Below are 15,124 nucleotides of genomic sequence, written 5' to 3' on the forward strand. Positions count from 1 at the left end.
AAAATACCTCTTAGCCATACAAAATGAAATATGCCCATGGGTTCCTTACACTTTTTCAAATTTTCACTGAGATAGTAACTAATTTTGAAGCAATTAAATCATATTTTCAAAGTATATATTTCTAAAATTCTGACCCAGAAAAAGTACTTACAGATTTAGTGTTCCCTGCAGTAACTTCTTCTTCCAGAGGTTCAAGTTTAAGATCCTTCAGTTAGAGGAAGGAATCGGGGGACAGGGGGAGACCAGAAATTAGTTAATTATGAAAAACAGCATATATTTGAGTGGCAGCTTCTTTATGGCTACTATTGAACCAAGAGAACCACATTATCTGAAAGGAGATGAAAGAATTCAGATTTTTAAAAAATGAGTTGTTCCAATAAAGACTTGCATCCATTGGATCAACTGTGAGAAGCCATTTCACGTGTGTGCAGTCGATCATTACTAAGGTTTACCGCTGCCATGGAAAGAGAACAAGTGGACACAAGATTTGTGAAAACAGAGAGGGGAGGGCGGGAAAAGAAAACGCCAGGGTGAGGAGGCTGATGGCTGCGAGGTCTGCCACGTTCCCGGGGCACTGACTCTGGGCCGGGTTCTGCACCACCACTCAGAAAGCCTGGCTCGTCGTGCTGGTGAGAGCTCTGCCAGCCGGCCGGGTTCTGCACGGTCGCTAACTGTCTCAGACCTAAGGCCCTGACTTAAGGCCGGGCGGGCACAGGAAACTCATGCTCCGAATGGTGACAGAGGCTGCCTCTCCAGCCAGCTGTCCGAGGGGAGTCACCACCACGTCTGGGCTGCCGGGACTCATCGAATTGGGCAGGAAAACACCGTAATTAGGCACATGACGCACGTTTTAAGCAAGTCTTCGTCACATCCTAACTGGTTTTAATGCTGAAAGGCATCACTTCATTCGCTAATTTCCAGAAGCCCAGGATGCAGTCTCCTCTCTTAGGATGTCACACAGCCACTCCGCAGCAGTCAGCCAGGACCCCGCACAGGCGCCATTTGCATCCGCGCAGCACAGGCGGCCTAGTCCCACAGTCTGAGGCAGACGGTGCAGCAGACTGAGTTCACAGTCACCACCACAGCCTGTCCCCAGGTAACAGGAGTGGGGTGGGGAAGGCGAACTTACAGCAGCGTCTGCATTTGCTTTCACAAAACCCCAAATAACTCCCAAGCAGTCATTCCCAGCACCACCGGGATCCTGGCTGGGACTCAGTCCCGGGCGCCATGGGTGCTGTCAGGGGTGGTGACGAGAATCACAATCCCCTGAGAAGTGAGGGGAGAAGAAAGAAGCAGAAGCACCCACCTTCTTTTCCAGTCTATCGATTAGTTTCTGCAGCCTGTTTATCTGGGCCATCCACTGGTTATCCTCCTCTGATAAGCCTTACGGGAGAATCAGAGGCAACGCGTTACAGTGTGGACAGAGGGGAAGCGTGCGCCTCGGCTTTCCTGTCGCTGCCCTGGAGGAGCGCGGGTCACTGGTGGCCCACAGCCTTCAGGCCAGGTCACGGAGCGCCCTGTTACTGCTCTCCGCGGCCATACGGTCCGAGCCCCCAGGCTCATTTTCACAGGCCTAGTGTATTAGGTTGTGGCCTGTCCTGACCTTTCATAGGCTAACGAACAGCTCCTGCTGAGCCGTTCTGTCCCCGCTGCATCATTTTCATTTTGGAGAAAGGAAAGCATGGATCCCTGATTCTAATCTCACTAGTGGAGCAGTGTCAGGAGTCCTGGCCTAAACGGCTACCACCAGACAGAAGGCAGGGCAGCAGGCGGCCACTTGCCTCCGGACTACCTCGCGTTCACACAGACACTGCGGTCAGGACACGGCAGTGAGCGCGGACGCAGGGGCCACCGGTGCTGGTGACACAACTTGACTCCTGTGGCCTCAGTGTGATTACTTGCAGGACCAGCAGGCTCACACTGACTGTGAGGACGGGGTCAGAACAGACGTGCGTGCACACAGGCTCAGGCTTGCCTGCAGGGACAGTGCCTGGCACAAACGAGGTAAACACCACCCAGCTCCACTGCTGTCACTGTCATCTTATGAGCCCTGCACAGACACTCCGGGGTCCCCGGGCACCCTCAGCACAGCTGGCTCTGCTGAAGTGATACATTCCCATTTCTTGATAGGACAATATGACTTAATTGAAGACTGTAAAGCCTTGTTTGGCTTTAAGTGTTAGGAAGGCAAGACCTCAGTTATAAAGACGCAGCACTCCCAGCAGAATCGGCTTCTGGGGTGAAACGCCCCTCAGAGCTCAGCCAGGGCCTCAGGACGCAGAAGGAAGCTGGAGCACGTGGCAGGCATGTGCCTACAAAGAGCCCGCTGAGGGTGCTGGGAACAGGAAATGTCGCCGGTGCACCCACAAATGGCTTCCATCCCAAATCAGGTAGCACGTGGCCATGTGGCTGGTTCCTTGAAAACTGAAGGTGGCGAGCACAGCAGGGCGTAACGTTAGTTTCTGAATGGTTAGTGGAAAGGCCAATCTATGCTGTGACTCGGGAGCCTAGTACTGTCATCTCCTCGTCTCCCTGCTGTAGTTCTCTGTCTCCAGCCTCTCCCTGAGGGCAGCACCTCCACCCACGATGGGGTCCACTCGCCGCTCCCGTTACTGGGCTTGCAGATAAAATGCACACCGCACTTTTAAGTGAGCGTTGGACACCGCCAGGAGGACAAGCTGCCCCAAGTGGCCACTGGCCCCAGCAGAATGGCACTGAAGCCGAGCTACAGCCCAGAGCCGAGTCGGGCTGACAGCTCCCACACCCCACTCGGCCAGAGGCCCCGGGACGAAAACCAAGTGCTGCAGCCGTAAGCACTGAGGCTCAGGTTTGTTTGTTCTGTAGTGAAAATGACCTATGATCACTTCACTTTCTGGGGAAATGGAGATACTAACATCGACCCTATAAAGGCTTGGATAAAATAAGACAGTGTTCTTTGAAATATTTCCAGTAGAGTCTGTGTAATATACGCTTTACTTAGCACTTTGATTTTCTGAAATGTTAGATATTTAAAGATTCATTTGTGTTAAAACCACATGTTCAAGTGATATGTGCGCACGCACACACACACACAAACACACACACACACAATTTATAACAATTAATTTGATATTTAGCAACCTGAGTTTGCATATTTCCAATTGATTCGAAAGTAATTATTATAAATGACGTGGTTAAAATACAATAACCTAATGATTATTACTGTGGTTTTCTTCCAATAAACTTTCAGAACCACCAGCTGATTTCAGTCCCATCATGAAGGGAAACAAGAGCCCTTCCTACGGTGGGTTCAGGGTGTGCCCAGCAGGCTTGGGGTCCAGTGCGTAGCAGGCTGAGATGAAAGCACAGCTCCTTTGCAGAGAGGTGGCCGCGCCCCAGCCCTCCCTGTCTCTCTGTCCCACCCTGCGGCACGGCCAGGGGTCTGACAGAACGATGGTGAGAACCATCACCCCAGTTCTCAACACCCGAGCCTGTTGGCCACTTTGGCTTCAGACACTCACGTGCATCAGGAACACACACCCTTCCTACCGCTTTGGCTGCAGGTTTAAAAATAAGTCATTGTGAAAACACACACGGAGTCAACTGTGTAGAACAGAAATCACAAAGCTGCGTTCATTACCTGGACCAGGGAACTGAGGGCTGTTGGGGGAGAAGCTGTTGTGTCTGTGGACTCGGCGACCTGACCGTTTCCCGGGCCACTGGATGGACAGGACTTCTGGCTTGGCCGGGCCTCGCCTATTAACAGAGACAGCGGTCAGCCCAGGGTCAGGGCTCAGTCCCCCAAGTCCAGCTTCCCAGGGAAGTGAGCTGAAAAGCCCGAGAATTACAGCCTGCCACATGCCCTGGGGTCAGGCTTCCGTTATTCCTCCTCCCTGCTCTGACTGAACTCTCTGACCATTTCTCGCTTTGGTTCTTTTCCTGGAATTACTACATGTCAAATATTAGGCCTCTTGGACTTACCGATAGTTTGATTTGTTTTTCCTACTTTTCATCTCTTTGTGGAAACGGCATCACACTGCCTCCCAATCTTCCGCAGAGGTTTTACTTTCCGCAATCAATTTCTAAGAGCTCCTTTGTGTGCTTTGAATATTCTTTTTTAAAAAACCAGCATCCTCTCCTTAGTTCCTGAACGCAAACTCTCCTCGCTTCCTCGGCACACTGACGATTCTCCCCTGGCAGTTTCTGCTGTGAGTGCTGTTTCTGCTCAGTCCCCTTATGTCTCTGTGTTGTCCTGCTTGACCCTGCCTATTGCAGAGGAAGGAGCGACGTGGACCCCTGGAATCTGCGTGTGGTGAGGGCTCCAGCCTGCAGCTGCTCTGCGGGGGGGCCTAGCTGGGCTGTTCCCCAGGGGACACCAACGCCTGGACCAAGAGATGGCCCGAGAAGTGTCCCGATGGGAGTCTGAGGCCGGTGTCAGTGCTCTGGGAGCAGAGCACCCTGAGGGGGTCCCAAGTCTCCCTTGACGCTTCATTCTTAGTGTTGTGCCCCGAACCCCAGGTGAGCAGGGTACACCCGTTCACTTTCTCCAGGAGGCACACCTCACGCTGGGTGGGGCCACCCCCCGCCCACCGCCCCAGTGGGGCTGCTCTCCCAGCCCCTCTCACCTGCCACCACCAGATTCACCCACCCCTTTGGCTCTCCTTCCATCCTTTTTTAGTGCGGTTAGGACTTTTTACCCAGGCACTTTTAATGCCATTTTTTGAAGGCTTTAGGGAGGGAGCAAAAGAAATCATATATATTTACTCTCTAATCTTTAACTAGACCTTCCTAGATTTGCCTCTGGCATACAAAAGTCGATTTTCTGGCAGCTTGTGGGGGCTGCAGTAGTAGGTGACTAGATGTTCAAGCTAAGGGAACGTGAACTGTCTGAGTTTTATGATCACCTGGAGGTGAAATTAAAGCCTTTCCCTACTTCTAAAACGGACAGCCATCAAAAGGAGAAAATAACACCCAAGCCCAGAAGGAACAAGCCAGCTCTCTGGATAAAGCACTTTGGGGAACAGAGCTGTTTGCAGATTCCATTATAAAGAAGGAATTCACATAGAATTCTAGCCATGTTCCCGGAATCCAGCTTGTGAAGGTTTATTATGTAAGAGAACAGGGTCATCCAGAGGGACACCTCAGTATAACGTAAGGGTATTCTTGTCACCTGCTATCAGGTTCTTCAAAGGAAAGGAGTAAAGTGGCTCCGTTTAGCCAGCTTGCAGAGTGTTGCAGAATGCCACCTGGAAACCTCGGCCCTCTGGCATTCCAGCTGCACACGTCCCTCCTGCGTGAAAGTGCCACTTTCACAGGAACCGACAGAGGTCCTGCAGGATGCGCGAGGCTGTGTGACCCCCAACCGGGGCTGATGGTGGGACAGAGGACTTCTCAGAGCTGCCACATTCCACAGAGTCCTCACATCCTTACGTTTCACACACCATAACCCCCAAAGTCACAATGACGCTGGAGGCAAGCACATGGTCACAGCCCGGGTGTGGCGGCCGGCGGCTCCTTCCCGTGTGACGTCTAGGTGTGCTGAGCTGACCTCTCCTCTTCCCCAAACCTTCACCACGCACCACTGTGAGACTGAGGTCCCTTAAACCTCGTTTTCATTTGATTTCTCCTCTACTTAAAACCACCAATGACAATCTCTGCTAGTTTTACGTGTAAACATGTGTGTAGCGTGTAAGACCTTTCTTAAGCCCAGATGCCAGGTAGGCGGGTCTCCTCACTACCCCGGGGCCTTTTCACTGCCCCTCTGGTGCACGTTACCGTGGTTTCCTTTCATTGAGTACATTTCATAGCTTTCACATGCAGTTGTGCCAGGCAGAGGGAGACAAGGCCATCCCCTGCCATCTAGAGACTCAAAAGTCTCATGTGAGAAATAAACAGGTAAGGGACAGGGACTACGCAGCTCCGAGTAAGGGGACGAGGGAGTGGACCGTGCTGCAGTGGGCTGCAAAGCTCTGTCCTGATTGAAGGCTTCCAGAGAAAGTGCTGCTCAAGCAGTGAGCAAGCCAGCCAGGGAGTCAGCCAGGTGCTGTGGGCGGGTGAGGACGGGTGCTGTGGGTGTTGTGGGTGCTGTGGGTACTGTGGGCGGGTGAGGACGGGTGCTGTGGGTGGGTGCTGTGGGTGCTGTGGGCGGGTGAGGACGGGAGCTGTGGGTGGGTACTGTGGGTACTGTGGGCGGGTGAGGACGGGAGCTGTGGGTGGGTGCTGTGGGTGCTGTGGGCGGGTGAGGACGGGAGCTGTGGGTGGGTGCTGTCGGTGTTGTGGGCGGGTGAGGACAGGTGCTGTGGGTGGGTGCTGTCGGTGTTGTGGGCGGGTGAGGACAGGTGCTGTGGGTGGGTGCTGTGGGTGCTGTGGGCGGGTGAGGACGGGAACTGTGGGCGGGTGCTGTGGGTGCTGTGGGCGTTGTGGGTGGGTGCTGTGGGCACTGTGGGCGAGTGCTGTGGGTGCTGTGGGTGCTGTGGGCGTGTGAGGGCGGGTGCTGAGGGTGTTATGGGCGGGTGCTGAGAGCACCCACCCCTGCAGGGAGCAAGCACAACAGCTGCCATTAAACCACCCTGCAGGTCTGTTCAAGCCTTGTCTCCCCAGGAGGCTTCTCACTGGTCTCTTGTTTGCGACATGGGCAACAGCAGCCGGCTCCCTGTCTTTTCCACACTGGGGAGGCCCCGGTGCTTCCCTCACCGGCCTGGTGGTCAGCTGGTAGGAAGACAGAGCCTTGGGGGGAAACAAGCCCCTCCAGGCCTGGGCCTGATTCAGTGTCAGAGTCTCCAGAGACATCACACTGACACACACCTGTAGTGAAGCTCCTTTTCTATTTCCTTCTTTGTGTATTCTTCCCCCAGAAACTTTCCAGGAGGAGAATCGTGATTTGCAGTGGGATGTGGGCATCGCTGGGTGCCTTCGGCAAACCCTACACAGCAGCGCTCCCCAAAGTGACAGCAGACCTGTAGGAGTTCCCACGCTTCCAGGCTGTGAGCCAGACACCCAGACATAAAGGTTTGTTGCTTCTCTCGTGTCTTCCACTTTTCTTAAACTCTATCATCATGCGCCTGCTCAGTAAACACAGCTGCTGTGCAGCTGTTGGCGGTGGTCAGAGTTCAAGGCCAGGCTGCGGCCTGACGTGCCGGAGGCAGCTACAGAACAACCCAAAGGGCAGGCGAGCACGGGTTGCTGAGCGCTTCCTCAGCCTCCTCTCAGCCTCCTCTCAGCTGGCAAATGACTGATTGTAAAAAAGAAGAATCCATTTTACGTCCAAAAAATCTAAAGAAAAGACATCAGGCCTCGTTTTTTCAGTAGGAACGTGAAATCTATTTCACTGGGCTTCATGATGTTCCCTTATCCTTGCTCAGACCCGAGAAACTGGGTTGTTGCTTTTCTAGAACTAATTGTTCTACTTTGCCATTTGATATGGAATCACCCAGTGCAATGGAAACAGGAAGTTGCAACGGTACAGGGCCGGCAAGGAGTGCGCGCATCTTCTTCAGCTGCACGAGCTCTGAGAGCTGAGGTTACAGGCTTTTTGGGCCAATTTTGGTGGTGCGCACTCATTCACAACACTGTCAACACACGGTTGAAAATTCCATTGTTTTTCTGAGATGTCCTAATAATTATGTATGCATTAATTTGTTTAGAAAAATCAACCATACAGAACAGTCTATTATTAACCTGTTCAAAAAACTGTGTGTTTCTTCCTAATTTAAAATGCAAAAGTTAGATAAGTCATATCTACAGGTTTAAAGTAACACTTGCAAAAATATGTTGCATAAGCGAGAGTTTTGCCAAGCTCTTCTCTAAACGATGACAACTCAAGAAAGCACCAACTGTTGGCAGGAATTATTTTGGTTTCTCCTCTACACATTTCTAACTCAGCTTTCTCTTTAGCATTAGTGCTTTTATTTACATAACTGTTAAAATATCACTACTTATCTTCTCAGTGATATAGTTGCTGGCACTGGATTGTGAAATCCTTTCCCATCATTCTCTTTTCCCTGTTTCCATAATCATGGGAACTGAATTCTCAGGTTCCCCTTTAGATCCACGTTCACTTTGCCTGTAAGGCTTGTTCCCATCATTTCTGCATTTTAAAATGATCCCCATTGGCAAGATGAGCTCAAACGTCCTCAGGAAATGCCGTGAACTTGTCTTTCATCCTTCTTTCCATATTTAATCTTTTACCTTGTGCAATCCCGTGGCAGTTTGCTTTACCTTGCCTATGGTACGGCTCACTGTGTACCCTGCATCTTGGGTTCAGATTTCACGTCTTATTTATGGAACAGACGTCAGCGCCCTAAGGACTGGGACTATGTGAAATGTGTCTTCATATCATCACAGAGCCTTTGAAAGTCTTCCTCGTCTACGACGTTCTCCATCAAAATGTGTTGAAGACATGAGGAGCAGTGAGAGAAGGAGAAGGGTCTTTTCAGAGACAGACACAAGCACCCAGCGGCGGCCCCTGCTGTCCTGTTGGGATCTGTTAATTCTCAGTTTTAGTTTTCACTAGTGTCACTACAATGCCCTTCAACTGGTTTTCTGTAAACACAGTTCACTAAAAAGACATAATGTGAAAACATTTAACTTGCCTTTCTTGACGGGTTTGCTCCTCAGTAGTTTCCATGGCACATTCCAGAGAATTCTGGAGAGACTGCAGCTGATTCAAGGTCTCCTTCAGTAAAAATCGAGTTACAAATTGTTCCAAATTGGAGGCCTCTTGGTAGTCCTAAGGATGAGAAAACACATGCCATTAGAAGTAGGGCAAGGAAAGATAACTAGGAATCGTTTCCCCCCCAAGTACCCATCAATCTCAGCTTCATCTTCGAAAAGGTGAGACAGAGGAGAGAAGAGACCCACCTACCCGCCAGAAGCTGAATAACAGTGCTGCAGAAATGACTGGACTAGCCCATCTCTAAGTGACCCGCCTCAACTGGGGAAAAGGAAAAGATTCAGTAGAATTATGGAACAGAAAATGGTAGGAAAATAAAAAACATCTGGAAAAGAGGTTGGAATGTGACTACTTGGGGTTTGTTCTGTTTCATTTACATGACGACGGTGCCATAGTGTCATTTGTTAGCAAGTAAATGCAGTCACGTTTCAGCAATTGGCTTATTTCCCTCTCCATGTATTTATTATGCCTCATCTATAGTATACTGAAGCGGAAATCATTACGTGCAGTTATCTCAAAATTCAGCATGTGTTGGGCTCAGAATATTTAAACACTTTTCTAAATGTGCTCTGTCCCTCCCTCGGGGGACATGTCACTTGCAGTACAACACCGCAGCCACTGGAGCTCTGGGCATGTCATCGGCCCCAGGTAAAGCGACATCTCCACAGACACGAGTCACCCTTGCCCAGCGTGGTCTGGGTGGCGGCCGCTTGTCCTCCACAGTCTCAGGGAGAACCAAGAAACAAGACAACCAGAGCGGCATGGGGTGAAGTGGTGCCAGAAGCCGTTCCCGGTCCTGGAGCAGCCGGCTTAGCCTGACTCAGAGCCTCGGCTGGGAACAGCACATATGAGCTCAGTGAAGGAAAAATTTATGTGGCTTCGCCCCTAAACAAAATGATGTTTTTCATGGTTGAAAGGAACGGTGGTGACAAGATAATGCCAGGGGACACGATGTGCTGGGGAACCTTATGGACGGTTGTGCCCAAACTAAGAAGACAGTTATTTCATCTTTCCAGGTCTCGGCTTTCTCACAACTCAGACTAAACTTAGGCACATTCCAACTTACACATATTTTGTGCTGCTATCACCTCTAAACCCGGGAATACTGGACCTGCGGCCTCCTAATGTAATTTACTTTGGAATTCTTCTGTTAGCAGAATGTCATAGAAAACCTAATTTCCTTCCCAATTTGAAATTGTAAAAGGTTTCAATCAATCATCTGTCTCTTTTCAAGTTCACTTTCTGCATGTAAACAACAGAAAATTTGTGTATCAACTGTATTTAATGGTCTTATTTAAAAATAAAAAAATTGAATACCTTTAATTCTACCCAAGAAACTAACCATAAGACAAAACATTACATACTCATCATAACATAAGGCATTTTGGTGAGTTACTTAAAGCTAAAAAACTATACAAAATATTTTATTTGATCAAATAGCTTGTTAGTATTTTGTGGCAGTAAATTTTGAAAATTATTTCTCAGTTTTTGTTTTTTAATTGAGTAAAGCTTTCCTTTGAGATGAAAAGGAAATGTGATAGAAGAAAGGTGTGCTCAATTCTTTCCCCACAGTCATTTCCATTTTCTAGAGCAGATGTTGAAATGAAACTGGTTACAATGAGAAGACATAATTATGTGGTCAGAGATTCTGCCAATAGTCACTGCGACTGGTGTGCAGCGTGACAGACCCAAAGCAAATGACAGGCGCTTTACAGCTGCTTGTGGGCAGCCTGGCAAGTGAAGGACGCGCCCACCTACTGAGCAATGCAGCCCCACACCGGCCTCCAGCTTCTCGCATTTAAATGTTAAATGTTTGTCATGGCAGCGCTATGGAAATGAAACTTTTTCCCCCTTACCCACTTGAAACACTCCAGTCACTGCAGTCAGACACCAAGGTCATGCCTGAGACCTCTGTAGGCCTCACTGGCCCACACAGAGGCTCACCCGATACCCGCTTGTTTGAAGAGAAACGCCTGTGAACTGAGGACTCACTGTGTTTGCTCGCAGTCTTGGTGACATTAGCCTTAGGTGTACTGACGGCTGGCTGTCACGGCGCTGTGTGATCACAGCAAAGTTACACACTATCGTGCTGAGACTTCCATCTTGCTCTGCAGAGTCTGCTGTCCTCACTGGGACGCTCCAGATGACACTGGGCAACGCACAACCAGCTGGTCTGTATGGCAGACATGCTGAGGCCCTGACACTGAAAGGGCTGGTGGGCGGGCTTAAGGCTCTGCACGATTACGCGTTTTTAGTAATCGCTGCTCTTATGTGCTGCCCGCCCCTTGGGGAAGAAAACAGATCTTTTCCTAGGGCTTCTGCTCATCCTCCCAGACCCAGTTCACGGTGCCGTCTCTGTACAGCCTTCCCTGCCCCACACCCACCACCTCTCCTCATAGGAACAGGCAGGCTCCCTTCCCTCTGTGTTCCCGCAACACCCTTCCTTTTCTCTGCCCGCGGTACAGAGCTTGTCGTTTCACACTGTAAGCTGTGGTTTACTTCATCTCCCCCGTCTCAGGCCAGCTCTTTAAAGGGAGGCAACACTTCTTAATCATCTCCACCTTCAGAATGCCCAGAACGAAACCTAGCTCATGGCAGCTCCCCACACTTGCTTAAAGGGTCGTGCAAAACGGGGACCAGCTGGGGACTCGCTGGAGTGCCCTGGCCACCCCCTGGCACCAGCTGCCTGCCCTGTGTCCAGCCCCTGCTGGCAGTGCTTGCTGCTGCCCAGCCTCCTGCTCACGTGGGCTCTGCAACAGAGAGAAACACAACTTTGTTGTGAACAGACTGCTGGTCTTCAGCTCACTTTCTGGGCCATTTGTCAGCCTCTTTCCTCCCAATCTGGACCCAGGGTTTAGGATTGCAGACCCAGGAGGAACAGGTCTTTCCTGCTCTTTCTCTGAGATACACACAAGTTCCTTAGAAAGACAAAAAAAGCAGATGGAAAATTCAATAGTTAACAAGCTGGAAAAGGTCAAAGCCTGGCCCTTTTTATTCTCAACAAGTGTGTTGGTTGTAATCTTTGCGTGCTGAGCTCCCTGATAAGCCAACTGATATGTTGGCTTAAGGCACATGTTCCTTTGAACAAAACTCGGAATTTGAGGGACTGGCAAAAACCACTTCTACTTGTCTAAGAATCCAATAGCCAGATTCTGCCTCTGGTTTCAAATACAGTTTAGTCCTTCATGTATATTAACAAGGAGATGAACAGATGTTTCTCAGGTCTTAAGAACATTCCAGCAGGTCACTGAGAAGCATGTTACATGAACCACAAAGTGGAAGGTGGCAACACAGCTGCGTGACTATTTCCATCTGTGCGGCTGGAAAGCCAGAATGTCCACGTTTCGCTGTGGCGAGCTAGAACAGGGCTAGGATTCCTTAAAGTAAAACCCTGAGCATGACAATCGCTTTCATGTCAGGTTTCTCAGGGACTGCTATGCGTCTGAACTGTCGACAGTTCTCATAAAGGGAACTCAGCTGTTGGGTGATTGGGGGGGGGGTCTCAGCTATTAACAGTCTGAATTCAATGTGACAGTCTGAGCACCAGTCTTCCCTTTTGTATGTGCCCGATGGCACGTGCTTCAGCTGTTTGTGCTTAAAAATACATCCATCTTTCATGTCCACAAATAACCATTTGTAATATAATTATTAATGGCTGAGTGGTCTGTTCCATTACATTAATTTATTCATCCAATCCCATATTCTTGGACATTTAGATTGTTTATAGTAAGAAAAATCAGAAAGTTTATATGATGAATATTCTTTGTACACATATTAAATTATTTCCTTAGGCAAACTCCTAGAAGCAGAATGACTGAGTGGAATTAAATGTAAAATTACAGTGTTACATACAATCACTAAACTAGCTCTCTGACATATTAAGTCCCATTATGTTTGATAGACTTCATTTTCCTGTGTTTTTGAATACGCTGCATTATTATTTTAAGTATTTTTTATTGATAAAAGGATATTTTATTTTCAATGTAATATTTATTTATTGGACTACTGATAGCACAAAAACTATAATGTGCATGTGGGTGTGACACACATGTTGACAGAGGCGAGACCCTTGGCATTTGTAAGCACATAATTCATTCCTTTTCTCCATATGCAGCTCATTAATGGTATGTTTTGTATTAGAACAATCGGGGAAGTTTCAGGAAAAGAGGCAACTGAGGTGTGCTCGAAAGAGGATGGGCTTTGGAATCAGACTCCAGTTTCCTACTCTGAAGATAATAACTAGGTGAATGACAGCAGCAGGACAGCAAGGACCCCGGGGCCCTCAGGCCCCCCACAAAGACACTGACTGAGCAACAAGTCCCAACTTCCCTGTGAATAATCCAGAAACTCACTGAAAGGCTCCTGCACCTTGAGCAACTGTGAAAGCAGACTCCCGGAAGCCAACAGGGAGATTCAGGACAACTCTTAGCCCCAGCACAGCACCTAATGATCAAGAAGCCACCACTAGCTCCCAGCCTCTCTCAGGTTTGTGCACATAGCATCCCAACTTTTTGAGGGGGCTCACCAGAGGACTGGCTTCTGTCTGGACAGTCTTGGAGCTCTGACAGGCTTGGCACAATGTGGCGCCCGGTGAGAAGCGAGATGGTGGCTTGGGCTGGTAGATGCCATAGATCCTGCTCCCTGCTCAGCACAGAGCAGAGATGAAAAATTCTAGCTCTCATCCTCTAACCTGCAGAGGGAGAGAGCTGGTCCCTCCATCCCGTACCCCAACATCTCTAGGGTTACCCAAAGAACAGCTCTTCCAGTTGAAATGAAAGGATGCTAAATAGCAACACAATAGCATAAGAAAGTATGGAACTCACTGGTAAAGGTAAATATATAGACAAATACAGAACGGTGTATTACTGTAATGATGGTCGGTAAATCATTTTTAATTCTAGGATTAAAATTAAAAGACAAATATTAAGGTATAACCATAACTAACATGTTGAAAGATACACAATATGAATGCGTGTTTACTCTGACAACATAACATGTGGGGACAGGGAAAAGCTACAGTGCAGAGTTTTGGTATGTGATTAAACTTATCAGTTTAAAATAGACTGCTATCATAAAATAAAATTTAAAAAAATGAATAAATAAATGAAATGGACTGCTATCACCTGAAACTAAGAAAAAAATTTCAAAAAAAAGAAAAAAAGTCAACTCCACAATTAACAGAATGAATTTGGACCCTGATCTTATGTCATATACAAAAATCAACTCAAAATAGATTAAAGGCTTAAATGTAAGACTTGAAACTGGAAAACTCCCAGAAGAAAACACAGGAGAATAGTGTCAAGACATTGGTCTTGACAATCATTTTTTTCGCTATGACACCAACAGCACAGCCAACAAAAATAAAAAGACAAGTGGAACGACATCAAATGAAAAAGCTTCTGTATAGCAAAGGAAGCAATCAATGCAATTGGAGAAAATATTTGCAAACCATGTATCTGATAAAAGGTTAATCTCCAAGATATATAAGGAACTCTTACAAATCAATAGCAAAAAAATTAATAACCTGATTTAAAAACGGACTAAGGACTTAAATAGATATTTCTCCAAAGAAGATACATGAATGAACAACAGGCATATGAAAAAATGCTCACTATCACTAGTCACCAGGAAGCTGAAAATCAAAACCACAATGAGATGTTACATCAGAACGACTATTATAAAAAAAAAGGCAAGTGTGAACGAGGATGTGGAGAAATTGGAACCTTGTACACTGTCGGTGGAAATGCAAAATGATGCAGCTGTTACAGAGGTTTGTCCAAAAACTAAACACAGAACGATGGTGACTTCTGAGTGCTTACACAAAAGATTAATGATGTCGGAGAGAGGTTAGCACGTCCTGTTCACTGCAGCACTGTTTCCAACAGCCAAGAAGCAGACACAACTTACATGTCCCAGATGGAGGAGGGGACGAAGACAATGTGGTGTGTACACACACAATGGAATACATTCTGCCTTTAAAGAGAGGAAATTCTGCAATTCGTGACCACGCGGACGGGCCGTGAGGACATTATGACACGTGTAATAAGCAAATGCTGGGAGACAATGACTGCCTGATTCCATTGATATGCGACATCTAAAATAGTCACAGTCAGAGGGTCAGTGGAGTGGCGGCTGCCAGACGCGGGGAAGGGACGGGAGTTACTGTCCGAGGGCTCAAGGTCTCAGGGTACAATGCTGTGCCCGCTGTCCCTACAGGTGACAGGATTGCTCTGTATGTAAACACGTGAGAGGACGATCTCATGTTAAGTGTTCTCACCACAGTAAGATACAGAAATTCATGAACAGTAAGTCAGAATAACAAAGACCGAGAAACACTAAGAACGGAAACATTCTAAACCTCTATTTTCAAATGACTCTCACATCTTTTTTTAAATGAAGTTTTACTTCATAGTTCATTGACTAGTCTTTACTTTGAAAAGGAAACAGTGGAATATGTATATCAGTACCTTTATT

The 15,124-nt window shown here is 48.0% G+C and overlaps 1 protein-coding gene across 3 annotated transcripts in view; it reads right to left on the reverse strand.

Moving 5' to 3' along the window:
* NECAB1 (N-terminal EF-hand calcium binding protein 1) overlaps positions 1–15,124 on the reverse strand; it is a 113,773-nt gene that overhangs the window by 12,540 nt on the left and 86,109 nt on the right. For all 3 annotated transcript variants that reach the window (XM_019726238.2, XM_019726237.2, XM_019726236.2), the window contains 4 exons: positions 8,571–8,707; positions 3,620–3,735; positions 1,307–1,383; positions 152–205 (listed from right to left, as the gene is read on the reverse strand). In XM_019726238.2, the coding sequence (XP_019581797.1) occupies positions 152–205; positions 1,307–1,383; positions 3,620–3,735; positions 8,571–8,707 (384 nt within the window). The remainder of the gene's footprint in view (positions 1–151; positions 206–1,306; positions 1,384–3,619; positions 3,736–8,570; positions 8,708–15,124) is intronic.

This window comes from Rhinolophus sinicus, linkage group LG14, assembly GCF_036562045.2.
Source record: "Rhinolophus sinicus isolate RSC01 linkage group LG14, ASM3656204v1, whole genome shotgun sequence".
NCBI lineage: Eukaryota > Metazoa > Chordata > Mammalia > Chiroptera > Rhinolophidae > Rhinolophus > Rhinolophus sinicus.